The following is a 25,693-nucleotide window of genomic DNA, read 5'->3' as shown; positions in this document are numbered from 1 at the left end:
CATCGCACATCTCGTACCGGCGATTGCCACAGGATCGACTTTTGGTGCCACGCGGCCGCAACGCGTCAACAGATTGTGGCGCATCTGTCATCTCCACTCATACACTTCACAGCCTTACCTGCGACTGCATGAACCATAAGACATGCCTATGAAACAGCGCGTTGACGACGGCCGGACTGTCTGGGAGCGTACCTGGACCGTCTACCCAAGCAAGATGATCCCGGTCCTCCCGAAACGCCTCCGCCATTTTGAGGACGGATTCGAGCTGGTGCTTCTGGTGTACCACGCGCTCTGTGGTATGATTCTTCCTGACCTTTGTGTCAGCTCTCTGCTCATTGAACATCTAGCACACCAGGAGTACTACAAGGCGGGTGTCCTGCACGGAAACGTCTCGGAGGAGAATGTGATCATTTTCGAGACTCCATTCTCGGAGAGGAAGGGCGTGCTGGTCGATCTTGACCAAGCTAACACATTTCGCAGGCCTGAGCGTCCCGACCCAGATCTGAAGGCTAGAAATGTCTAAGGGGCGGTGGCGAAGCAGAAAACTAGCGATCACGGTGTTTGCCCAGCGGTTGCCTCCCACATGACACAGATGTACTTTGTTGGTCACGGATGAAGCTGAAGCTTGAGAACCACTAACGTGTCTTAGGACGATGTACGTGCATGCGAGGATGTTCAGTCTCGCAGGCAGTGTGGGTGCTTCCATCTGAGGAATGCAAGTTGGTATGCATAAGCACTGAAACACCCACTCTTCAAGATCTTGATGTACGACGGGGTAACTATACCCACCCTTTGTCTAACTCCGGTTCTCGAGGTCTCAGTGATGACGAGAAGCAAGACTTTTCCAGGCCCACAAAGGGCATCAAGCTCGACCCCTCTCATCGCTTCGTGAAGCACGACGAATATCTTCGTCACGGCTTGTTTTGGTACACTAACGGTTCCGTCATTTTGCGGGTGTCGAATACCCTCTTCAAGCTCTCCAGGATCCAGCTGCAAATTAGTCGCAGTATTTTGCCAAACTGTTCGAGCAGGAGAACACCAGTTGCACGAATAATTCAGATGCTTACAGCGGGGGCGAATGCAATTGTGAATGCACGAAATTGGGACCAATTCCAACGCTCATTCTGTACAACAGGATGACATCCAAGCTTCCCCCGTATTGAATGACCCTCTGTCAATGAGCCAGACGCTGTCGCCGTCCTCGCCTTACACGTTTCTCGCTCTCTCTAGATCCGGGCGCTCTGGCCTCAGGAATACAGCTTCTATCTTCACTGACGTGTTCAACGCCATAGCGGCGGGTTCAATACTGACTACTGGATGTACCAGTGAGGGATTACGAACGACCGGCTGCGATTGGTACTTGTTATTATTTTCATCCATAAAAGGCAATTCCCGACTGATCTGTTGTCTCGACACGAGTGTGCTCTTCACCTTGTCTTTACCGCCTGATATTGTCCGGTCGCGACGGCCAAAAAAAACAAGACGAACGCACAAGGTGGAATCGAGGCATCATCGGAACTCAATGTCCTGTGTTCAAGTCCGATTGCAAGTCGAACAGCCAGAATACTAGCCTGTAATGCCATGCAGGGCAGGATCTGGTAGCCATCCTGTTATACTTCTCTCATTTTTTGCAGGTAACCGTACAGGAAGCTAGTTGTTATTGAAGGGCGTTGTGGTCTGCAAGCACTAGCAAGAGCATTGTAAGCCGAGAGGTCTGACAAGAGAACATGTAGATGTCGCGGACACTATGCCCACGGCCCGGGTGCGTCCTGCATACAGGGTAGAAGGGGAACGAAAACGAGACCAAAAAACCCCAACGTACAGCCTTACAGTACTGGAGGTACCAAACTTTAGCATCGATCTTCGTTTTCCCAGAAACGTTCTCCACTCGCCAACGACCATGTGCTCACTGTCCTTTCTGGCAAACCACTGGCATTACAGATACCATGGCTGGAATCAGACCTAGGGGCTCGCTGTCGATTCCAGCTACCGTGCACACTTGACAGGACAGCTGCAGATCCTCTGGATAGGCTCTTGGACCAACCGACATCAACAAACTTGAAAATCCGGATCTATGTAGTGCCTCACTGCAGTTAAGGACCTGGAAAAACTGCAATCTTCCTGTCAACCGTAGTTTGCAAGTGCTGTCCGTCTGGTTGAAGCTTGGATGCTCTCTACTGGGAATTATCTACCGTCTGTCAAGCTCCTTATCACAGGACAGCCAGTGGTGCTGCAGCAGAGGGCTACACAAATTGCATGTTATCTGTCACAAGACATAGAGAGGGATATCTGTAGGTTCGTCAGTCTCCTCGATGTATAAGCAACAACAAACTCACCTTGAGTGTCCAGTCGCACAGGGCACACATCGCTTTCCTAGATGTCCTGCAGTCCTTCTGTCCCCCTCTCCTTTCCCAGTGAGCTACTCAGTAATTTTCAGATGTCTCTGACCACACATGGACAGCATGGTCTGTTGTGTCCAGTTTCCGAGAGGTTCAAAAGCCAGCAAGGCTCCATATAAGCTGCTTTGACGGGAACTTGGCCCGAGCACGGCGGATATACCTCTCAGGAAGACATCCGTGAAATTTTGAATCTCGTGAATCTCTGCCGAGATATTTCAATAGATTGTGAGCATACATGAGCATGCTTCTATTACCGTTTTGTCAATCTGACCTGTTCCCTCAGCCCTGGGCGTGTAGCAGCTATATTTAGCACTAGCGCGAGTGAATGGCTGTACCGGCGTCTTGGACTTAAAGTATCTCTGAGACGACCGCTGCGGCCGCTGGCACCCACAGGCCTCAAAATGCTACTGCAGGGCCTGTGCCTCTTGCTATCCTGTCAGATCGCGTCTGCGGTCACGGTATACGATGTGCAGGGTGTATTTACTCCCGGATCTGCCACTACCACTCCCGATACCGCAAGTGGAACTTCTGTCTACGATCCTCCGACGTACACTGGTGTGCAGGCCGCGGCGTGGAATCCTATAATCCTCGCACCGCCTCCTGTTCCTTCGCCACCGATTACCTCTCAGTTCGCTTTGTTATTGTTGAACAGCGCACAGGAAGTCGCAAACCTGTCAATTCAACAGAACGGTGCCTTTCTTGGGTTCTCCATCGAGATGTCGGTTATCGATCAAGTTAGTGAGTACCTGATGTACTAAGTGTTTTAAGCTCCCTGGCATTTATAATCGTTTTTTTCCCAGTTGGTCTCAATGGGTATGTCGGAGCGCGATCGCGCCTTGACCAATGATAGATATATCATGGCTAATACGCCGCAGTTCTTTCCTTCAAACCCCTTTCCTCAATTTAATGGCCCTCATTTCGGAGCGGGCTGGTGGCGTACGTATCCGTGTTGGTGGGAACACCCAGGACTTTGCCGTTGAAGTATCAACTCTACCGGATTACAAGGACATCGAAAAAGACAAGGAAGATACTAACAACCCGGTAAGCTGTATATTAAAGCGGTGTAGAACATTGGACGATCTGTCCTTAAGACGAAAACTCCTACTATATATTGGACGCCCGAAATGCTTTAGATGTTGAACAACGTATCCTCACTCGTGGGTGCGAAGTGGTGGCTTGGTACGTTTGCATCTCAAGCCCTTGTATCAATTTTGATGTCAGTTCTCAGGCATACCGTTCAACGACACGTCGGATTTGAGGTTACAAATCGTAGAACTGGGCGAAGCAATCCTAGGGGATAATATCATCGGGTTCCAGCTCGGTAATGAGCCCGATCAATATGCTGGGTACGCTGTTCTAGCTACTACGGTCTCAGTCTAACACAATATTACAGTCACGGCCATCGACCTGGGAATTACTCTCCTACCGATTACTTCAACGACTTCGAGTTAGTCTCTGAAGTGATTACAAACGACTCCAAGATTCCTGTTCACAATAATCTCGTTGCTCCCAGCGTTTCTGGGCAGTGGACTCCAGAACAAGTATGGGACACAGGTTTCATTCCCGCTTTTTCGGATGTACTGGGAGCACTTGCGGTTGAACAGTAAGTTCGGCTCTTTTGATTGTGCTATCCTTGAATGACTGACGATCGGTGTGCTAAGTTACCCGTTCGATAATTGTGGTGCAGTGTATCCAGATGGTGGTTTTGGCCCCCCGATTGACCCACAAGCCATCTTTCCGGCCTATCTCACCCATGCATCGGGACAGAGCATCGTCGAACCGTTCTTGAATTCTACGTACATCGCGCAGCAAGCGGGTAAGCCTTTTTTGATGTTCGAAACCAACACCGCTTCGTGTGGTGGTTTCCCCGGCGTGAGCGATAGCTTCGGTGCGGCGCTTTGGGGAATCGACTATGGGCTGCAGATGGTATATGCCAATTTCTCTGGGGCAAACATGCACGTTGGTGGAGTGGACGACAGTTACAATGTACGTTTTTCTTCTATTCACTGTATATGAACTGTATTAACATTTCGTGTGCTTAGCCTTTCACTCGTGAGTATATTGGTATTTAATTGCTGGAATAAATCTTAAGGATTGCTTGACCAGCTCAACCAACTAACATGTCCTCCACCGGACAATGGACCATCGGCCCGATCTTCTACTCCGTGATCGTTGCAGCAGAGGCGCTTGGTCCTTCCGGTACTGCGCAGGTCGTTGACCTGAATGCCAACAGCTACAACCCCTACACGCCTGCCTATGCGATCTACGAGCACGGTAGCCTCGCACGCATTGCGCTTTTCAGCTACATCACCGATCCTTCAGGTGCAAGCATGATCACTGTGAACATCTCGGTCGGTGGAGGGAGTATAAATGAGCCTTCGTCGACACCTGCACAGGTCAGCGCGAAGTATCTGCTCGCTGAGTCGGTGTCAGCGAAGGAAAATTTCACGTGGGCGGGCCAGGTGAGCTGCGCGACTCGCGGTGTTGTGATTCTGGGTCCAGTGCTCATGCACCTTGTCAAAGACATTTGGCCCTCTGTTCAGAAGCGACAGTCGTCTGCAGGGCAACCAAGACGTCAAAACCGTACAATGCGACCAATCTGCGGGCGTATGTCAAGTGTCAGTCCCAGCACCAGGGTTCGCGCTCGTCTTCCTGAGTTCAACTGTGCTGGAGGAATCCACGCCGTCGAGTACCGCGACGTTCGCCACGACTACGTACCTCGACTGGGTGGACGTTGTAACCGCTACCATTCCGCAGTCTGTTCTTGCGACGATGAACGGCGACAACGGCGTAGACCGCGAGGTGTTGAAGAGCACCAGTGAAGGGAGTTCTGGTGTACAGAGAACGACTAGAGTTGGTTCTGCAGTGGTCGCGGTTGCTGCCATGTTTACTGGTTTCTTATTCCTCCACGGGGCTTTCCATTAAGTTGCGGTTATGCTGCCGTCTTAGATGCTGATTTTACGTAGATTATGGCCATGCAGATATTATTTAATAGCATTTTAGTACGTATTATCGTAGTGTCCAGTGGTGTTTAGAAGTCGATGCTTAGGGCAAGACTGGTATGACGCCACGGACTAATCACTGTCAACTGACATTAAAACGTAACATTTCCCGGTACGGCTTGGTCTGTTGGGAAACATTATCACCATGTCCAATGGCCATGAGAAATCGCCAGGGCCAGCATCTGAACATATCAGCATGTTGGACGTCGAGTGCAAGAGACAAACCACTCCGACGAAGGGCAATGAAACCATATCACATAGAGCACGGCAAACGATCAACGAAATTCGGATCAACAAAGAAGCGGATCACCACCTAAATCCCGCAGCCAACCAGCAGACATGCGTCATAGCAAATGACAGTGCAAACAATTACTCTCTCAAAGGGATACATCCTCGTAGCGCTCGTTCACGACACAACGCATCCGGAGCACAGGACCCCCGTAACGCGGAGTGAAATGGAAGCACCGTCGCAAGCCAGCAAGGACGCCTAAGTACCACCGGAGAGATCCTGGTGGCTGTGGCTGAGCGAGTACAAAGCACCACAGTACTCGAGCATCAGTTATACGTAAACCGGATATAGTGGACAGCATGCACCGCCTGATGAGTTCCTTGGAACGTGCACTTTCTATCATCGGATGTAGGACAATAACGAACTCCCGTAGCGGTGTGAATATGATGAAGGACGCACTTGTGCTTTATAGGTTTCCTGGGAGGCCAGATGTTTGACGATCCATTCTAGGATACAGATTGATCATAACAGTGACTGTAAGATATCATTTTCCGTTGTGTGACGCACCATACCCGAGGAAGCAGAAGACTTGGCAGTACAGTAAATGACTCCGATAATTCGCGGAAAGCCATTTCGCGACAAGACCGCAGGCACAGAGGATCATTGACAAGACTTGTTCCAGGAAATGACCACATTCCATAGCTCTGTAAACATGCGAGATCCGTAGTGGTGGCAAGTTAATTGAAGTCATGGCAGAAATGTTTGCAGGTTTGTTTCTCCTGAGTTCTAAAATTCCATTGACTGAGCGCCGGAACTAGCAGATGTCATCCCAACCACCGCAGCAGTGAACCACCAACAGTAGAGCCGAAGAATAGGGCGTGAGCAAGTACACTATACCATCGGGAAATTGGGCGTGATCTGGTTTTACCTGGTAGCGCTGACCAGAGTCACACCACTGTGACCGATGCTGATGATAGCTTGTCACACCTTACGAACCTCCACGATCCTTGGCGCTATCTGGTAAGTCTTGATAGACGTTCTTGCGCATGGCTTGTTAGGCTGGACAAGTCTTGTTTCATCGGCTTTCCGGATCCCGGATTACGAAGTTGAAGTCTTCGTCAGCCCGCCCTAAACTAGCACACGGACCACGTTCGCTTTTCAACATCAATATCGATACGATCTCCCTTGCCTCTCCCTCTCACCGTGGAGCACCCCGTTATCTTTCTCTGAAACTCTCGAGCTGTTTGCTCCACAGTTTTAATTCTGTGTCGCTATGCGGAGACTCTTATGCGTACTGTTGTCATCCTCGAGCTGGTTTTGCTCCATGGTGTACACCATGTCAATGTTGGGGGATTTGACTTCTTACTGACAGTTATGTGTGCAGAAATTTCCATGGATTGTGCATATTGTGGTGCACCTTATTCTCGTGGAGCCTAGATGTGTCTGATAATGCAACCTCCAGGGTCTCCGGGACTCCGCGGCGAAGAAGCTCGGGCGAGTCATGGTACGCTACATGAATGCCAATAATTTTGAGACATTGCATGGGATTCTCGTGGTGGTGTGAATGGTGTGGCTGGATCCGAAGGCGCAAGGTCGGCGCTGTTTTTGTCCCTCTCATCCGTTGCGAAGATACAAACTGGGTTGAGCCACCATATGCAGACCCGTCCGACACCTATCGGGACACTCCATGTGAGTCCCGTCGCGACCTCTATGCTAGCAGCCTAGCACTAATGTGGCACTCTCGGCCGTCGAACGATACAATACGATGCCTGACCTCCCGACTCCGCCCTACTTCTATGGCGCTACGTTCGATCCTTCACGCTGGGGATGCCATTGCTGGGGGGCTTGAGTTCCTGCGCTGACCGCTAGGACATATAGTACTTTCAGTGTGCCTGCTCAACATCTGAATGTGCACGCTTGTACACGAGGGTCTACTGCATGGCTATCGCCAATACACCCATCTGTCCGCCTCGCCAACACGCCTCAGATATTGCATACCCATACCCGGTCATGATCCTCGGCAAATGTGGTGCTCTCGGTGTTCTTTGCGAATGCTATGTACGACTCTATCAAAATATATTTGGTGTTTTTCATTTGTTGTGGTGGTGCATGTGGCCATACTCGAGCTCACAAGCATCCATCATATGTACCAGATTGGTGAAAAATTGCCAGCCTTGTAGCTCTGGAAAATCGGTAGATAGTTTTACTACTGCTTATCAGGTCATCTACCAGCCTGGTGCATCTTTCACATCTGGCAAGGCTTGTAAGGCCTTACAGGGCCTGATAAAGGTCAAACCAGATCAATGCAAATTCTCCGATGACTTGACGGAATCCGAGTCCCGACTCCTTGTCACGTTCGCGGGAGGCCCTCACGTGACCGAGGCACGACACGCGGCACGAACACGCGTGGCATGAGGTGGCACCGTGGCATTGTGGTTTCAATGTGGCCCTGGCCCGCTACTTGCAGTATCCTGCTGTTCTCTCTTGCCCACAGCCTTCTCGACTTCAGGCTCTCGATCACTCTGGCTTGGGTCAGAACGTAGTCCAGGCAGTGTTCTTGCCGTCTCGGGAATACGTATGCCAGTTGACATTCATTGTGTTCATTCATGCGAAGGTCTCGAGGGCCTTCCAGAAACCCTAGGTCTCTAACCGTTCTATCTCGCAATTGACAGGGACTTGGAGTGCAATCAGAATGTTCCACCATGCCCCGCCTTTACTCAGGTGAGTGGTTGGTCAGCGCTTCAGCCTGTGGGCGCACCCTTTTCTGCGGGCGCGTTCGCGTGTCTGGAATGTCACGTCAATTTGGGTGATCCACATATACTGCGGCTTCAGATGGGGGTCGTAACTGTGGGACGGCAAAATGTGTCGTCCTTCTAAGTGATCCTCTGAGCCACTCGTGGACATTCTAGCGGTCATAGCGAAGGCGATTACTATGGGAATATTTCTGAAACCGGCCCTGTCCTGCCGTTCATTTCGCGAGAATACCGCCTGAAAATTCTGACCCCATAAACCTGGTCTATCTTCTCCGGTTCTACTTCCGTGTCAACAAGTGGAGGAAGTGCTGTATCCTCGATGGTCACCTGGACGTTCACGTTGGATGCTCAGCGCTGCTGCAGGCTCTTCTTGGGCCTCAATCGGGCTTAGTTATCAATGAGGCGCCACTTCATGAACCTTGTCACTGGGTGGAGGAGATCTCTGTTGACGACCCGCCTTCGCGAAGCCCTACAGTATACCGCATCTCATGTGAAAATCCCCTGTATGACTCTTTACGTGATGTATGGCATCGACGGATCTCAGCTCTGTCGAGGAGCGTCTGAACTTCTGCCAGGGCTGATTCAATTGGGACTCCTACCCCGACACGAACACGCGATCTCGCCAACAGTGTTACGCCATGGAAGGCCAGTCTGATCCCTCCCTCGGGTTTGTATTGTTGACTGATTCGAGGCAAGGTGGACCAAGGCAGAATCGAACGCGCGTCAATGAGGCCAAGCGCGCTTAATTAATTTGAAGTCGGTTTGATCTGTGCCACTCGTGAGCTTCCAGGACTTGGGCTGTGCGATAGTGCAGTTCACGGTGTCGACAGCGCGTTATCCATTGTCTGCATCTGGTCACGGCCTTCGCTACAAGAGCTTGGCAGCCCTAGTTGGTCTTAGTGCCAGCTTCGTTCCTGTGGATTTGCATGTTCGTGATAACGGAGGTGTGCATCCCGAAGACGCTCCTTGATCCCATGGCCCGATACTATTCGCACGTGATCTGCCGTATGTCTTCTCTCCGTTCTCGCCTTGGAATCGATAGCGCACCTTGCTTATCGGATCTCTGACACTCGTCCACGCAGCTTGCGAGAGGGTGCGCCTCTCTGAACTATCTACGTTGCAGCAGCCTTGAGGTTGGAGATGGTCCGGTGGAAGCTCAGATGCAAGACTGACCTCTCACCGGGCCAGTATGCTGACTCACCACCATGGCTGTGCTTCCTCTTCTAGTTTCTGATTGAAGGTGAGTTATGTATGTTCCTTGGAGCGTCATGGACGTCTGCCACTTGACCACGGAAGGGTCAGTGGCCCGTCGACGCCAGTCCTCTCCCGCGAACCCAGCGAATTGCACCGACAATTCACGGGCTCGTCGAGAGACCACCGGCGCCGACGGGCTCACCGAAGCGAAACTTGTGGTTGCGCATGAGGAATCAATCGACTAGGCAATCTCCATTTTTCAATTTGGCTGGTAAGCGGATCTTTTCATTCCGGAGTACGAACTGTTGCTTGCTGAACGTTGATGCTGGTGCCGATGGCGAACAGACATGGCCTATGGGCAAAGGGCATCGGGGAGATGGGGCAGAGGGTTTTCAACAGTTGCCTGATGCAGCGCCAGCTTTCTGCCTCGAGGCTCGTTCACCGGGCGACTCGTCAAATGGAGCGGAGTCTCGTGACTAGCGCACCCGCTCTCTGTCAGCTCAGATACAAATTGCGGGCGCTGGCCCCGTTCACGGATGGTGGGTCGATGGCGGCTATGTCGAAAGCGGCTAACGTACGTCCATAGCGTGGAGCGCGGGGCGTCTTAGAGGTAAGTGCGATGGCATCAAATGGGATTCCTGACATTACGCGGCAGGTATCAGACCGGTGGACGTTCCTGCTGATTTCCACGGTCCCCAGGCGGTCTTGATATACCCCGCGAACACGACGCCACAGAGAGACGAGCGGCGTGGATGGCGTTCGCAGAGTGTATAGGTGCCGCCTCGATGCTGCGCGTAGGTGGCTGGTACGAAGATTCTGAAAAAGGGATAGCAGCTTGGTGGGACTCCCCGGTGCGACGTCGGCGGAACTGTGTGTCTGCTTGACGCATTTAGCGCGACACGGGCGACCGCATGCTACGGTCCCATACATACAGAGGACTTGATTGTAGCAACACGTGTGGCGAGCGCTGTGAGGCACGAGGGCTGCGGCAAGGCCGGAGCGGAGGGGCGACAAGGAATAGAAGGTCGATTAGAAGGGCTTGTAGGGAGTTGTAATAGATTAGAAAGGGAATAAGGAATCTATGTAGTGCCCATTTGAACGGAGTTGAAAACGAGCGGCTAATTGATTGAACGAGTCAGCGCAACGTGCGCTGTGCAGGCCGTTTCTGATTTGCTCTATTCCTCTTTACGAATCTTCTCTTCTGACGCCTACATCGGCTCTGCTCTCCCTATAACCGCCCCCTTTCTTTCTATTTCTCTGTTTCCCCCGCCCTCCATCGCTCGGTCAATGCCCTCCATTCTCAATCTCAAGTTCAAAGTCGGTAGCCTTTGTACAACCCGACGGGGGCTCTGGACTCACTTTTTTCTCTCTTTTGTCTCTTCCATCAATAGGGAAACAAGTCCTTCGTGCCGTTCAGCAACCTCAGCGATGCGGACTCACTGACTCTGACCTGGAAGGTATTTTTCTTCACCTCTCTTAGCTCCGTACACGGGCTGAAATTTTTATCGCAGGTCTGTACCAAGGTCGCCAGCTTTCTGGAGCAAGGCCAGCGACTCGAGAACTTGAGCTGGAGACTGTGGCACCTCCAGAATTTGATGGTCGACACGGACAACGCTAAGTCCAAGCGCGACTTCAAGAAGCTCTCCAAGTGCATGAGCGACAAGCTCGACAAGGAGAAGGGGCGGTACGTGATCACAACCTTCTCACCGTCGCACTCACTCATCCCCTCCCCCCCGGCCCATTCCCCGCGTCTCCCACAGGAGTATTGAGGAGCTCCAAGCCCCCGGCTTCAAGCGCAACCACTCGACGGAGTTGCTCCAGCAGCGCGCTGCCGAAAAGGAGCGCGAACGCCTGGCGAACCAGAACAGCAGGCCCGGCACCATTCATCGCATGCAGTTCACTTTCAGCGTCGACCAACCCGCCTCGATGACATTGTCGTCTGTGCCTGCCAAGAAGCCCGACCTGAAGCCGTCCCCTGAGTTCAAGGATAACGCCACCAAGCGCGGGCGGCCTTCGACTCGTTCAACTGCGGTTGATGACAGCGTCAGCGATGTTCACGACAAGGATCCTCCGTTGACCCAGCGCGGTCGCAAGGCGACTACCTCCAACAGCACCAGCGGCAGCGCAGCATCATCTGACGACCTTTATTCTTCGGCCTCTCTCCGTTTCCCGTCGCTTTTCTCTAACGATTTCGGTCCCGCTGCATTACTGTATCCAACACCCTCTGTCACGAACCCCATGACTTACGGCGAAGGCGTCGGTATGAACACCAACACCCACGCCGACGGCTTCAGCATCGTTCGCCCTACCATCGAGCTCCCCCTCGACGAGCTCCTCAATGCCGACAGCCCCAGCGGCTGGTCTTCCGGCGCGTTCAGTTGTAACGAGCTTCGCGTAACGGACCATCTCGACACTCAGGAAGATGTCGACATGAAGCCCGTTTCTACGGACATGCCGTACTCTAACGCCCCAGCCCGCCGCGACGCCAGCCACGAGGAAGACGATACTCTCCTCACGTCCACCACTACTTTGCGTAACGTTCCGCCCCTGTCTACCCCTATGGAGGATCTCGTCCCCCGCACCATCACCCCCACACGCTTGGGCGGGTCGAACCACTCCGCCCCGGTGACCGGCAAGCGACCGTCTCTCAGCGTGCGCACGCAGGCGGTCTCGACCCGATCCTCTGGCCCCAGTGCGACGCCTGTTAGCGGCGGTGCTACGCAGCAAAACAGCGTCAACTCCGCCCCAGGCGGTGTCAAGGCGGAGTGTTCGAACTGCGGCGCCACGCACACTCCACTGTGGCGCCGCGGTCTGAACGATGAGCTGAACTGCAACGCCTGCGGGCTGTACTGCAAACTGGTGAGTGTCCTGACTAATGTGATGTTGACTGGGAGTTGACGGTTTGTTATAGCACAAGCGCCCTCGTCCCAAGAGCATGCGGAGCAGCCACGGCGAGGGCCGCACGCAGAGCGCGCCTCGTCAGGAGTCTCAGGAGGTCGTTGGTAAGTCCTGCTTCGACCGCTTTTCGGAACCGCAGTCATCCGAATCGAATTGTTCTCAAGCTCAATGTTACAACTGTCACACAACCGCTACGCCGCTTTGGCGAAAGGACGACGAAGGCAAGACGGTGTGCAACGCGTGAGTACCTAACCGTAGTGATTTCATTTGTACGGCACTTACGCACGCGCTCCTTACTTCCGTTTGATCAGCTGCGGTTTATAGTAAGTTCTTGTACCTTCCATCAGGCTATTTCACTCACATCAACACGTCTAGCTATAAATTGCACGGTTCCGCGCGTCCAATCTCCATGAAGTCGGACGTCATTCGCAAGCGAGCTCGACACGATGCCAGACGCGCTGGTCCTGGTGTGTCTGAGACCCCCTCTGCAAGCCCAGGAGCCAGCCGTCGAACCTCGCCCACAATGGAGCCTACCCCTACATTGGCTCCGGACTCCACGACTCAGATGCCGTTCAACGGCGATGAGATGGAGTACCGGACGTCCATGCAGTCCGAGTTGATGGGCGCCCTCGGGTCGAACAACAACCAGAGCGGGCCGTTCCCCGGACACGGCTTCTCCTTCTCGTACAGCAGTTTTCCAGGCCCCTACCACCCCGACTACCTCTCTCAGATATATCCTGTTCCCGCCGACGCGCTTCCCTTCGCTCCAGGTGATACATCCGATGTAGGCAACTCGGACACGGAGTCGAGGACGAGCAAGAGGCGCCGCATGAGCAATGACTCGGCGTCGGAGCCCCCTTCTTCTGCGGTATCATTCGGCTCGTACGCTGATTCGTACACGTCCGCATCCTCGTCTACTTCGCGCTCTTCGGTCGACTTCGGGTACAATCCATTTACGTCGTACGGTCTACTTCGTGGCTCGGGCAACCAGGCATGGCACCCGCCTATGCTTCCCCCCGACCAGTCTCCACGTTTCATACATCCACCTATGCTCCCCCCCGATGAATCACCCAATATGTTCCTACACCCGCCTATGCTCCACCAAGACGACACGGACACGCTATTTGCCACATACCTCCACCCCCCCATGCTCCGCCCCGAGGACTCTCCGCCCATGAACTCCCTTCAACTTCACCCACCTATGCTTCCCACGGACTGGAAGAACCGCTCGGACTTCTACGACGCGCCAATGGTCACATATTAGCTGTTTGTCGCTGCTTGCCGAGCTTCACTCCGCCTCGTCTAGCCTATGGATATTTGATGATGGTAACGCTACCTAATCTTATTTTCGCCTTACCTCCACATCGACGCTGTGCGTGGTGGGCTGTATTCCTCGTGGTTCGTTCGTCGCTGTGGTCGCTGTGATGTTGCGCGTCGCATTGTGTTTTTGATCGAAATTCTTCCATGTAGACTATTCTCTCCGCCTCTGCATATCGGTCCGAGCATTATAGTTCCTGCATCGTTACATTTTGTGCCCGTCCTCCCAGTCCCCTTCTTCGCTCACATCATCTCACCTTGCCTGCAACTCAGCCGTATAGCCGTATCTTCCCTAGCGCGCGCCATGTATTCACCGCGCAGCGTCGTTTTCGTCTCGTCCTCTCCTGCTAACATCTTTTTCTCCAATCTATTATATGGTGAATAGGTTGTACGAACGTAGCAGTATCGCGAAGGGCTTCGCGTGTCAAGTCCCACTAAATACGTAGATATTTATCGCGACCTTGGTTGCAATAATACCCAACGTTATGCTTCCCTTGTGTGCCATGTTTGTCATGCATCGTCTCAAACCTGAGGACGTGGTGCTTCTGCACCCGAACTCTCGCCGCCCGAGTGAATAGTCAGTATCATTGCATGTCGGCGCACGTATGTGACAGTGAGTCAGACACTTGCCATATCAGGGATTGAGGACATCCATGAGGGCATCACAGTACATCCAAAGAAATGCATTTTGCGAAATCCTCAGGACCCTCACGTCAATGCCAGCAATCTGGATTACACGCACTCTTCTAATTGTCCGATCCCCCCACACACGTTACAACCAGGACATACGGATCCTTCAGAATAGGAGTAAAATTGCGTACTCGTGCGCTGCGAGCGCGACGTTTTATCTCGGTGTAACTCCTCACGTTCGTACGAGATAGAGCGCTCATCTAGGAGACTGTTGTAGGTTATCTCATCGGTCGAACGCTGTGAGACGGGATATGCTGTTGAGCAATGCCTCGGCCCAGGCGGAACGATATAGAGGACGCACAGATCCAATTTCCGGGCCAAGCCCGAACACGCGGATCGCAAGATGGTGTCAAAACGAAATCAGCGGCGGAAAATCGGGGACGCGCACTGTACGGATAAAGCGGAAAACGCACTCGTGAGTTCGGGACAGGACGCGCGGCAGCCACTAGAAGAAGGATGGAATCATCTCGCCGTATAGCGTCGGTATGGCGTCGGTGCACCTGCCCATTCGCCGGTTGTGAGATTTCGCGCGATCGACGCAGCCGCAATCTTCCTTCCCTTTCCCAGATTTGCGGGGCGGTGAACGATATGACATACAAATGACGCTCGCGAGGCACGCTGGGGAAGTCGGGCGACGATCATGTCTGAGCCCTATTTCAGCACGGGAGGATCTTCGCACGACTAGATAAAGCCGCTAATCTTCTTGATGAGGCAGAGAACGTTTGCGTATTGCGCAGCGATGTTGGTCAAAAGTGAGCCTTCTGCTGCAACGTGAGGTTGGGAATCACACCGGTCAAAGCCTGAAAGAGATAAAGTGGGCCGTAACAGAGTGAGTTTGCGGAAAAAAGTAGCTAGAACGTACCTCAAGGAACGGCGTTAATGTAACGCAATTTCTTGCGGTAAGCATCATTTCTAGGATGGACGAGATGGAATTATCCTGTGATCAAAGTTGTCAGAACAAAGAACCTTGTTGGATAATCCCTTTGAAATTTTTGACAGTGAATGAGAAATAGATGTTCTGCCGCAAGGTCCTACGAAAAATTTGATATACTTTGAGTGGAACATTCGGGAGATTCCGCATCCCGACGCACAAAGGATGTTTGTTTCGACGCGAAGTCCAATTGCAAGGGCACTCTAACTGTAGTGTTCCAGCAGAGCTCGGACTACATAATTCCAGTCTCCGCTACTACGGTGTGTTTCAGCTATTCCCTCTAGGGCTATGGCAAAAGTTATCAAACAAAGTTCGGGTTTTGTCAGTCACGTGCAGCGCGTCAATGTGGCGGCTGGCTTGTTAAACTAGGCTGCTTTGATGCAGACTGTTATCCTGGAATCACAAAGGAATCGCAATGTGTAGAACAATGCAACTCCTAGACTCTCCAAGGTCGCTGGTTGGATGTATTTCACTTAAATGCGGTTCCTCTACTTCCAACTGGTTCGTTGTGCCTCGCAGAATCCACGCCACTGTACCCATGTGCTGTCCTGGCCATATAGCTTGCAAGTGAATGCGTTCAACTCTATCCTACCTCCTAGTTCTCGTACTCTTCTGTATCTGCTCTTACCATACAACCTGGTATTGCCTGTCACTCGTGGACGTGGACACTCAGTCAGCTAATCGTCGTCGTTGCCGATCATTGTTCAGAATGCCTAGGACAGCCAAGCCGACCAATCGCGGTAGTGCGTGATGACGAACTGTACTTCTGGCCAACTGCACTGATTTTTTCCCCTCGAATTGACCTAGTGGTGACGTATGCTATATGTTCATTCGAGAAAGATTGCTTCTCCAGGAGGGAGCTACGCGAGAAGGGTGACATTGTTTATAATTTCTCATCTTCAATTTTTCACGACTTATACTGGTATATAAATTTGACTTGAAGCTACTGAGCTTGCTCTGGATAACGACGTCGTGATGGGAGTTCGTACCGAACGGTACCAAGACATCGCCATAAACACACTAGTTCAGTGTCTCACTTCTCTTGTTTTCCTACTCGCTGATTGACTTCCTGAAGATACTTCGAAAAATTCTTTCTTTAGAAGATGGCCAGCTGTGTGCAACCGCAGATGCAGAGGAACTGTAGGTCGTTGTTGAAATCATTGTCACTTTGGGCTAATGTTTGTGGTTGCAGTGTTGTGAATGCTGGGCTGGTGCTCCACGATCGTATATTCGCCACGAAATATGAGAGATATGCTGCCTGGACAGCCTACTACAACGAGAACACCAAACCTGCGGCGAGGAGAAGCGCTACTGCGGTAGGAAACCGTTGTACAAATGACATTCGTCGATACATGACTGATATTTCCCGTGCAGCTCGTTATAGAGAATGAGGATCTTCGTGAACGGGTTCTAATTCTCTCGAAGAGGCCCGATTCCGCTGAAATAGGAGTACAGTGTTCGCCGTCGGTTGTGTCTCCGGACACTCCCGCTTTCCGTTGGAGCACCTACATCGATGCTATGACGGAAACTGAGGATATTCCAGTTCACGGGGATAGGAAGTACGTTCGTTGTTCATTCTTATCTAGTACAGCGATTTTAGCTATACCTAGCGCTGGCGGGCAACGCACACCATCACCGACCCGTGGATCTGTTCGTAATGGCAATTCCAACAGCTTTGTGGTGAACTCTCTGTATGTGAACTTTCTTTGTTTTACACTGCAGGTACAGGCTGATGGTCAGAAATAGTTCCACTCCAATTCGCAGGTTTCATACATTTCCTTGTTATCTCCCAACGCCCGAATCTATTCCTCCTCGCCAACAACGACGTCGTCACGAGCTCCTATCTCCTTCACCCTCTGTATCTAAAGCGATCCTGAACCCGGCGGTGGACGAAGATTCCGAGTCGGACATGAATGTGGATGACAGTCTGAGTATCTCGAAGGTCGCTCAGGTGAGAATCAAACTTTCATGTTCTCTCGTATCAGTAGCGTTGATATCTGCCTCAGGAGATAGGACAAGCCGACGAACATGGTCGACTGTCTCCTGTGCAAGTTGTCAGGCAGACGATCATGGTCCCGATCCAGGCAATCCAAGAACATGTGCCTCTTGTATCTCGCACCGCCGTCGATCCAACCAAGGCCATATCAGATGTTCAAGCTGTGCGGATTCTTTCTTCCTCTGCTCGTCTCTGCAATGATTGTGACGAATTCGTACGTTCAGGGTATTGAAGACCTGCAAGCTGAGATAGAGGCTTTCAACCGTCGAATTGCAGAACTAAATCAACAAGTGGTAGATCTCAAGACATCTCTCTCCGCCGAACAAGCATCCAATGCCGAGTTGCAAGCAAAACTAAGTGAGGCAGAGCGTGATCTTGAGCAGCACAGGACCCGTGTCAAGGAGCTGGAGGTGGAGGTGGCTTCCAAAGACGTCATGATGGATCAGCTCGTCCCTCATATGCACAAGTTCCTTACGCAGGTGCGTCTTATTCCTATTCATCCGCAGAGTACCAGGCCACCCATTTCTGTGTCTGTTCGACTTGTGTAGCATGCGGCACAGAGTAAGAAGTCGGGTGGTGCCTGACTAGCCTCAATACTCCCCTACCCTTTCCTCCTCCTGCTACTGTCACTGCTGACGTTGATGATATTGTGACGAGTAGTAGTAACGGTCAGACCCTCGGTACGTTATCTTTCTCCTGCACCGTGCACATGAGTTCACATTTATATTGGTACAGCTGCAGTTCACGGATGGAGAACAGAGTGATGCTATCTCACGCTCATCTCGATCTCCCCTCGTCTTTGGCCATGAATCGCCCATTCTCTCCTCGCCGCCGCCTTCTTCATCCTGACTACCTGTATTGATTTCAATGTCGATACTGTATGTGTATTGACGGAAACTAGTATTACGCACGTGAAATCTATTAAAACTATTTATCCGTTATATGTCTAATCATAATTGGCCATGTTCTGGTGACACTCTTCATGCACCGCGAAAAACATCTGTCATGATCTTCTCTCTAAAAGCAACTGATTCAGGCACGTGCCCTGAGAGCGTGATTCCAAACTTCGCAGTATCAATGATACTTTCGTCCTGCTTGTAGTGACTACCGTAATGGGTTTTTCTTCACCCAATAGTAAGTATTGTTCCAACAAGAAATTTTGTCTCCGGTGGGCCCCAGTGAGCCCTGCGACGTTCGCTCGGATCGAGTTCAGGCAGGTTCAGCTAAATTTGATGGTCTAGTGAATCGAACCGGTCCATTCGCCGCTTGAGTGAGAACTTTCTTCTTGAAACTTCAACGTTTCAACCGATAATAACTGTGCATCATGCATGTCCACCCAGTTTTGCAAAACGGCGATATTCTTCCCGAGATTTTCCAACATCTCTCTCCCGAACGTTGTGGCAGCGGGCATAGCACCCTTGCCCGAGCGGCATTGGTCTGTAAAGCATTCTCGGATTACGCGTTGAATGTTTTATGGGAGGAATATCCACCATTGATGGCCCTGGTAAAGATGTTGCCACAGTCAACGTCAAACGTCCATAGTGGTGAAGACGCGCAGGTAGGTGTGAGCAGTACGATTCTGCTTAGAGTTGCTTCATGGACCGAGGTCCGTCTCTGCAGGCTGCCGTGACAAAATGCTCACAGAATGAATGGTTCCACTTCGACGTCTATGCCGAACGCATTCGCAAATTGTCCGTATCAGCCAAAGAGGAGATACCCATTTTGCGGATCCTGCCCTTCCTTTTTTCCCGTGCACGCGATGTCCCGCTGTTCCCCTCTTTGGTCTCTTTGGAGTTCGATCAGTTCTTGCGCAGGCCACATGAATATTTTATCCTCTTTCTCTCGCCGTCACTCAGATACTTCTCTCACTCAATCCACGACCACAGCCTGCGAACGGTAGCGGGGGAGGCCCGCCTTGACAGTGTTCTTGACGTTTTACAGGCGAAGGCTCCATTCCTGCAGAACTTGGCATGTTATGGAGTCACGAATCCAACGTCGTTGCCATCCTTGACACGTCTCAAGGGTTTGCAGTATCTGGACCTGCCTAGAATGACTGTTTTCCAAGTGCTCAGCTATTGCGCCGAGTTGCCGCAACTCAAGCGCCTGCATACTGCTTTACGTGAGGATCTCGGAGGGACCGGGAGGATTTTTCCCTCCAGAGATTTTGTAGCGTTGCAGAGTCTTTCGGTTAGCGGGGCTGTGTCAGACATGACTGGTCTCCTCACGGCAATTTCATCGCCAAACCTTCACTCGTTCACTGTCCTCCAATTTATGCCTCAGCTGGGCTTTGGGCATGTATGCCGTGGCTTCATTCAGACGTTGGTTTCGCGTTTCGGTCAGTCGTTGAGACACGTCCACTTGCAGTGCGACTTCGTGTTCTGTGCTGATCCGGGCAACCATCCTATATTTCGCTTCGTTGACGTTGCCCGTCCCCTACTATCACTGCGACATCTTGAGCTGTTGGTGCTGTGCTTTTACCAAGCATGCGCGACGGTTACCTACCATGAATTCGAAGAGATGGCGTCATCTTGGCCGATGCTTGAAGAGCTCACTTTACGATTCGGCATGATGCCACCGCCTGTTTCTGGCTTGGCTGCATTTGCTCGCCATTGCCCGAAACTTACACGGCTCGCGATGTTTCCGATGGATCTCGCGGTGATGCCGAAGCGCGAACCGTACTCTGTCTCGCATCACAATTTACGAGGTCTTACGATCGAGAATTTGGAGTATACTGCTCCGGAGCCTCACCAGCTGGCCCACTTTATCGATTGCACGTTCCCGCAGTTGGATGCCAGTCAGGTTCAAATCAATCAACAGGGATCAGATTGGCTCGTCTTCGTTGAAGAGCGAGATGCACGACGGGCATCAACACAGGGGGCACTTTAAACGAACCTAATACTGCAGCGTGGACGTCTGGCATGGTACGCTGAACTGTCTCTATCGCCCTTTACTGCGTTACTTTCCGTCTTTCTGTTGTTCCATATACTTAAAGAGGGACTATTGCAGTGCAGATTGATTGTAGCATCAGGTAGATGCCTATCAATTTATCCGCTCTACGTATCGCAGTTTCACTCGCACCTTCGTCGCCGAAGCTTGAACGATATAGTAACACTTGTATTGTCCCATTCTCAGTTACCACTCGGAAGGCGGGGCTTGTATTGGCTGTGGGCCGGAGTCAGCTTTCCCGCAGTGGGATGGCCAGGGGAATTATACGTCCTCACATTCACGAGCGATGGCCTCAGGCCATGTCTAGGGAGGCGATATATCATCGACAGTAGTCACTCTGTCGGCTGGTCTTTGGATTGAATATTGAGCCTTTGTCCAGCTCAAGAGACAGAGCTTGCCCTGATGCCAAGGTCTGGACAGGTTTCCACTAAGTGTCCTTAAGTCAGATTGATGCGGTACGTAGACGAGTTACCTCTGGGTTCTTCTCCACAAGGCCTAGCGAAGCATGCCATGCCTACACCGTGGCAGTACTACTTACCAGTACTGCAAAAATTCCCACAAGTGCACCGCGGAGAATGGCACGCCCCTGGAGTCCGTCGTCATCTTGTACTTGATAGGAGAAATCTCACGTATTTATTGCCAGTGTCAGGCTTCGCTGGTAGGGTCGACATATTACTTCCCACTTTTTGGTACTTGCGGAAGACAAGAGAAGTTAAATAGTCAGTTGGCATACAAGAGCAACCACTTTCGAACCACAGTAACAACCTGTTACTGCCATTCGTGATAGTGTATCCGATCATGCTTGACGAGTGCGTCACTCGGAATGTACTATCACGTGGGGGGAGTTGCAAAATCCAAAAAATCGGCAACACTGCCGTCGCTGCTTCCACACTTAGTAAATAAATCAGATAAAATTGTAGGACGATACTATACACCAGTAGATGTGTTCTACCAAGCCAGGGGTTCAGGCATTCCGGGATTGCTGAATGAGACGTCAAATACCACGTTTACAACCATGGTAGGTGTACTGATATCAAAGATCTCTCTTGATACTGAGAATGACTGACCCAAGTGATGTTTGGGTGATAGCAACATGTGCTACAGCACTGTGTTCCACCATCCCGATAAGTGTTTTGGACAATCAGACATGCTTCAGCCTGTATTTTGTAACACTCCCGATGAAAAGCGTGACGACGTATAGCCCGATATGGCGGCCGCGTGAGCGCCCCGTCCCCGAGATGAGCGTGACATCTGTGTGACAAAATCAGCAACACCACCCCCCGTCAACACCCACCACCGGCATCTTGCCGTCTCTCCCTCCTCACCACGAGAACATGTAAAAAAATTTGAAAAATGTAGTGTGGAAGTGCACACATCTGCTCATGTAAAAATGAAGACAAAGCATCCCAGAATACAGAAGAGGATACCCGAGCGCTCAAAGATCGGTAACTCCCCCCTCATAGTATTGTACATATTTGGAGCGATACGGCTTCAACCACAGGGATTGCCTAAGTTGGACAAGCACTTTGAGTTGTACAACTCCTAAATAATATTCTTATTAGCTCAGTGCTCATTGCTCAATACACAGCAGACGATCTTTCGGTCAGTGGGTCTAACAGCTGATCAGCGCCTGTCATGTAGCGGCAGAAGCGTACGACGACAGTGTTATATCAAAGGCAGTCACATCCTTATCTCTACGGCTCGAATGGATCGTCCGAAACGGCTACCGTCATCTAGTCTCCCAAAGGCAGTTGTAGATACTGTGCTTCAACCTTCGTGACTTAGGATATCCGTATCTGACGCTACATCCACTGGCCAAAGTCCTACAATGATCAGAGACTGCTGTGAGTTCCAGCCGTCCATGTCAGCGCCGGTGTTTAACGCCGGCTGGAAGCCAGACCGCATGTTTTTCACTTCCCTGGCAGTGGAGAGCTAAAGTCCCAGGCAAACAGTCAATCAGTCGATCCTCTATCACAGATGGGGAACGTTGGCGCCACGTACCTTGGGTCGGAGGTTTTAATGGCAGGTCTTCAGACGGTATGATCACCCCCCCGTGATGCTCATGTATTTCAGATGCACGGGCAAATACGGATGACCGCCTCTCATGAATCTGCAGCGACATACTCGGTGCTCGGAGATACCAACTACTATGAGTTTGCGATTTTACCTAACGTATCAGAAGCTGATTCTGTGGGCTTAATCTCGAGCACGACTTCAACCAACGCTCCTATTCATGTCAGGTTGTAGCATGACGTGGTACTCCTGGCCTAGGGCGTCATTGTGCTCACTGTTTAGCGGGGCTGCCACTTCGAGAGGTTCTTCATGCTCACCGTGTTCGCGACTTCCTTCGTCGTGCTGCTCCACTTCTATGAGGCCACGAAGCTCACACATGTCAAGGTCATCCTTTCTATGCAGTGAGCATCTAGCTTCGGCACTTATTTTCACGCAGATCCTGAACAGCCCCCCGCTAGTGTTCGTGGATGTGACTCCCTTCGACCGCAAATTTGGTGGAGGGCGCTACCGTCGGTTGAGGGATGCTCGTTTCTCCGACCGTCCTGCTCCACAACACGCGCCTATCTACCTCTGGTGTTTCTCGGGTCGCCGGGCCGCACGGACTTCGTACGTTTTCGTAGAGTCACAGGACTCAGTCTTTCGCGGTCGGACCTCACGACACTTCCTTTTGGAACTGCTTAAATGGCGAGACCTCAATGGGGACCTCGCACTGTGTGCAACGACGAGACGAAGAAATGGCTATCTCCTCGTCGTCGGGAAGACGACTGTACTATACGATCAATGCCGTCGCTGGGCTTGCGATTTTCTTGTGAGTTTGGCTCTGGCCTCGATGAATACCGCTTACTCTAACTTCCACGCAGCTTCGGTTACGACCAAGGCATGATGGGAGGTGAGGACTCAGCTTATCGTCAAGTGGTAGCGCAGTCTCATGGCGGCGCTAGGTGTCAATACCTCACCCGACTACATCAAAGTCATGAAACTTGGATATTCTACGTGAGTGCTTGAGTATCCTCCGTGCATAGCAATGACGTTGAACGAGTGAATGATAGGTATGAAGGGCCTTCAGAGGGCTATGTGGTTACGATTACAGAACCTACAAGACAAGGTGGTATTGTTAGCATATACTACTTCGGAACTTTACTCGGATGTCTTATGGGTGGTGTCTTGGGAGACAGGTAAGCCGGTTGGACTGTGAAATCTGCGACAGATGTAATTACGTTACCTTAGGATTGGACGCATCAGGACGATGATGCTGGTAAGTACATGTCAGCCATTCCGTCTTCGACCCTCTGTATATCTGAGTATCTTCTTTTCCAGGGTAGTCTTTGGGTTCTCATCGGAGCGGCTTTGCAATGCTCGGCTCAGAATATCGCATGGCAAGTCTGATACCAAGTGTTCTGCTCCACATCTCGTCATGATCATTGCAGGATGCTCTGCGCCCGCGTGGTCAACGGTATCGGTACAGGCCATCTGAACGCTATCGTTCCCGTCTGGAGCGCCGAAGTCGCGACGCATACATCTCGGGGAGCGTTCATCGCCAGCGAATTTACCATGAATATTTTCGGAGTCGTCGTCGCTTATTGGCTGGAGTTCGGCTTGGGCTTTGTAGGCGACGGCACGAGCCAAGTTCGATGGCGGGTCAGTCACAATCGTGAATTTATATGTGGATTTAAACTTATCTCCAGCCCAGTTCCCTATTGGGTTCCAAATATTACCTGTGCTGGCCTTTATGGTATGTCCTACCAAAAGTCAATCTTGACCATGTATGCTCACAGCTGTGATCAGATCTTCCTCCCTATGATGCCTGGTAAAGCTCGCATTAGATCACAAATTTCCTAGGCTAATTACTCAAAAATACCAGAGTCTCCACGCTGGCTGTTGAAGGTGGGCCGCGACGAAGAAGCACGCGTTATCCTCGGGCGTCTTCGTTCTGAAGACGGAAACATCGAGGACGCACGCGTCGCGGCGGAGTATGAAGACATCGTGGGGGCTGTTGGGCTTGAGAAGCAGAATGCAAGCCGCAACTCATACATCTCGATGTTCTTCGGGCGCAACGATGGCGAGCTTCACGTTGCCAGGCGTGTGCAGCTTTCAATCTGGCTGCAGATCGTTCAAGAGTAGGTGCTGTCTCCGTGCGAGGTGCGTATATCGCTGATCCGTCTGTTGTCAGGTGGGTCGGTATCGCTGCCATCACGGTGTATGCCCCGACCATTTTCGCGGAAGCCGGCTATGGAGCACGCAAATCACAGTGGCTATCTGGCTTGAATGATGTCAGTGTTGACTTTCTCCAACTGCGTTACCATACTAATATACCGATATACCTCCGTCTCTCAGATTACGTACATGATAAGCACCCTCCTTGCAGTGGTAACGATCGACAGACTTGGCCGGCGGGTTGGACTGTGGTGGGGCGCTGTTGGCCAAGGCATCTCCCTCATCCTTGCAGGCGCCTTCACCAGACTGCTCAAGGACAACCCCGACAAGGCATCGCAATATGGCGGTGCCGCAGCATTCTTCGTGTTCATGTACACTGCAGTGTTCGGCGCGACGTGGCTGACGATTCCGTGGGTGTATCCGACCGAAACCTTCCCGCTTGAGGTGCGCGCAAAGGGCAACGCGTTTGGCGTGTTTGGATGGTCTATCGGTGCGTGACCTCGTACCGTCCAGGTTTGCACGGTTACTGACTGGGTTTGCAGGTAACGGTTGGCTCACGCTGCTCAACCCCGTCATGTTCTCGCACATCCAGGAGAACACGCTGCACATCTTCGGCGCGATCAATTTCCTCACGATTCCGATGGTGTGGGCGCTGTACCCCGAGACTGCGAACCGGACGCTGGAGGAGATGGATCACCTGTTCATGAGCGATAGTCCATTTGTGTGGGCCGAGGAGGCGCACTTCAAGAAGTGGAAGGAGGAGTCCGAGAGAGCGCGGGTGACCGAGATCTCGGAGCCGGACATCGCGGCAGAGTTGAAGGAGAAGCTCGCTATCTCGTGAGCTAAGCAGAGCACGGTAGGTAATCGGTCAATGATACATAGGAGACACGAGAGTACAGAGACACGAGAGTGCTAGTGATAATGACATGACACGATAGCAGAGACCTAACGCATTGTCTACAAGTCGCTGGAGCCCATTCTTACAACAACGGTCACAACTACGACATGACCCCATTCTACTTCCAAGCTTGTTACCACTAATCTGTGAGCTTCGGGACGACATTTATTAGTTGATCCAGATTGATGAACTGCACCCAAGAGTCGAGCTCTTTGTGCTCGGTGGCCCACACGAACTTCGTCTCCATCGTCCCCCGGAAAAAAGCGCACGAGC

At 51.7% G+C, this 25,693-nt stretch overlaps 6 protein-coding genes across 6 annotated transcripts; all 6 read left to right on the top strand.

The window, feature by feature from the left end:
• Positions 1–142: 142 nt before the first annotated feature.
• Positions 143–523, top strand: SCP_1001070 (hypothetical protein; the record flags this gene model as incomplete). Its single annotated transcript, XM_027761977.1, has 2 exons — positions 143–296; positions 348–523. The coding sequence occupies 2 exons, from the start codon at positions 143–145 to the stop codon at positions 521–523; spliced, it is 330 nt and encodes a 109-aa protein (XP_027617778.1).
• Positions 524–2,800: 2,277 nt separating this feature from the next.
• SCP_1001060 (hypothetical protein) lies at positions 2,801–5,324 on the top strand (the record flags this gene model as incomplete). Its single annotated transcript, XM_027761976.1, has 10 exons — positions 2,801–3,137; positions 3,200–3,212; positions 3,275–3,440; positions 3,533–3,578; positions 3,628–3,745; positions 3,793–4,002; positions 4,061–4,385; positions 4,442–4,451; positions 4,506–4,861; positions 4,923–5,324. 10 exons carry the CDS (start codon positions 2,801–2,803, stop codon positions 5,322–5,324), a joined length of 1,983 nt encoding a protein of 660 aa, XP_027617777.1.
• Positions 5,325–10,864: 5,540 nt separating this feature from the next.
• On the top strand, positions 10,865–13,739 carry SCP_1001050 (hypothetical protein; the record flags this gene model as incomplete). Its single annotated transcript, XM_027761975.1, has 8 exons — positions 10,865–10,894; positions 10,969–11,034; positions 11,089–11,261; positions 11,338–12,436; positions 12,489–12,579; positions 12,640–12,715; positions 12,787–12,798; positions 12,851–13,739. 8 exons carry the CDS (start codon positions 10,865–10,867, stop codon positions 13,737–13,739), a joined length of 2,436 nt encoding a protein of 811 aa, XP_027617776.1.
• A 2,383-nt stretch (positions 13,740–16,122) lies between these two features.
• SCP_1001040 (hypothetical protein) lies at positions 16,123–17,993 on the top strand (the record flags this gene model as incomplete). The annotated part of the gene is made up of 11 exons (XM_027761974.1): positions 16,123–16,156; positions 16,221–16,286; positions 16,357–16,436; positions 16,489–16,553; positions 16,606–16,729; positions 16,788–16,972; positions 17,024–17,104; positions 17,160–17,364; positions 17,420–17,572; positions 17,634–17,888; positions 17,958–17,993. 11 exons carry the CDS (start codon positions 16,123–16,125, stop codon positions 17,991–17,993), a joined length of 1,284 nt encoding a protein of 427 aa, XP_027617775.1.
• Positions 17,994–18,733: 740 nt separating this feature from the next.
• On the top strand, positions 18,734–20,295 carry SCP_1001030 (hypothetical protein; the record flags this gene model as incomplete). The annotated part of the gene is made up of 2 exons (XM_027761973.1): positions 18,734–18,967; positions 19,030–20,295. 2 exons carry the CDS (start codon positions 18,734–18,736, stop codon positions 20,293–20,295), a joined length of 1,500 nt encoding a protein of 499 aa, XP_027617774.1.
• A 2,768-nt stretch (positions 20,296–23,063) lies between these two features.
• On the top strand, positions 23,064–25,363 carry SCP_1001020 (Sugar transporter STL1; the record flags this gene model as incomplete). The annotated part of the gene is made up of 13 exons (XM_027761972.1): positions 23,064–23,176; positions 23,229–23,257; positions 23,310–23,361; positions 23,418–23,543; positions 23,596–23,623; positions 23,686–23,744; positions 23,796–24,006; positions 24,059–24,100; positions 24,154–24,175; positions 24,230–24,485; positions 24,539–24,638; positions 24,703–25,012; positions 25,065–25,363. 13 exons carry the CDS (start codon positions 23,064–23,066, stop codon positions 25,361–25,363), a joined length of 1,647 nt encoding a protein of 548 aa, XP_027617773.1.
• Positions 25,364–25,693: the final 330 nt, after the last annotated feature.

Source organism: Sparassis crispa (assembly GCF_003851025.1).
Source record: "Sparassis crispa DNA, contig_000009F, whole genome shotgun sequence".
NCBI classification, from domain to species: Eukaryota; Fungi; Basidiomycota; class Agaricomycetes; order Polyporales; family Sparassidaceae; genus Sparassis; species Sparassis crispa.
Note: the sequence above shows the minus strand (reverse complement) of the source record. Positions and strands in the feature narration are given on the sequence as shown.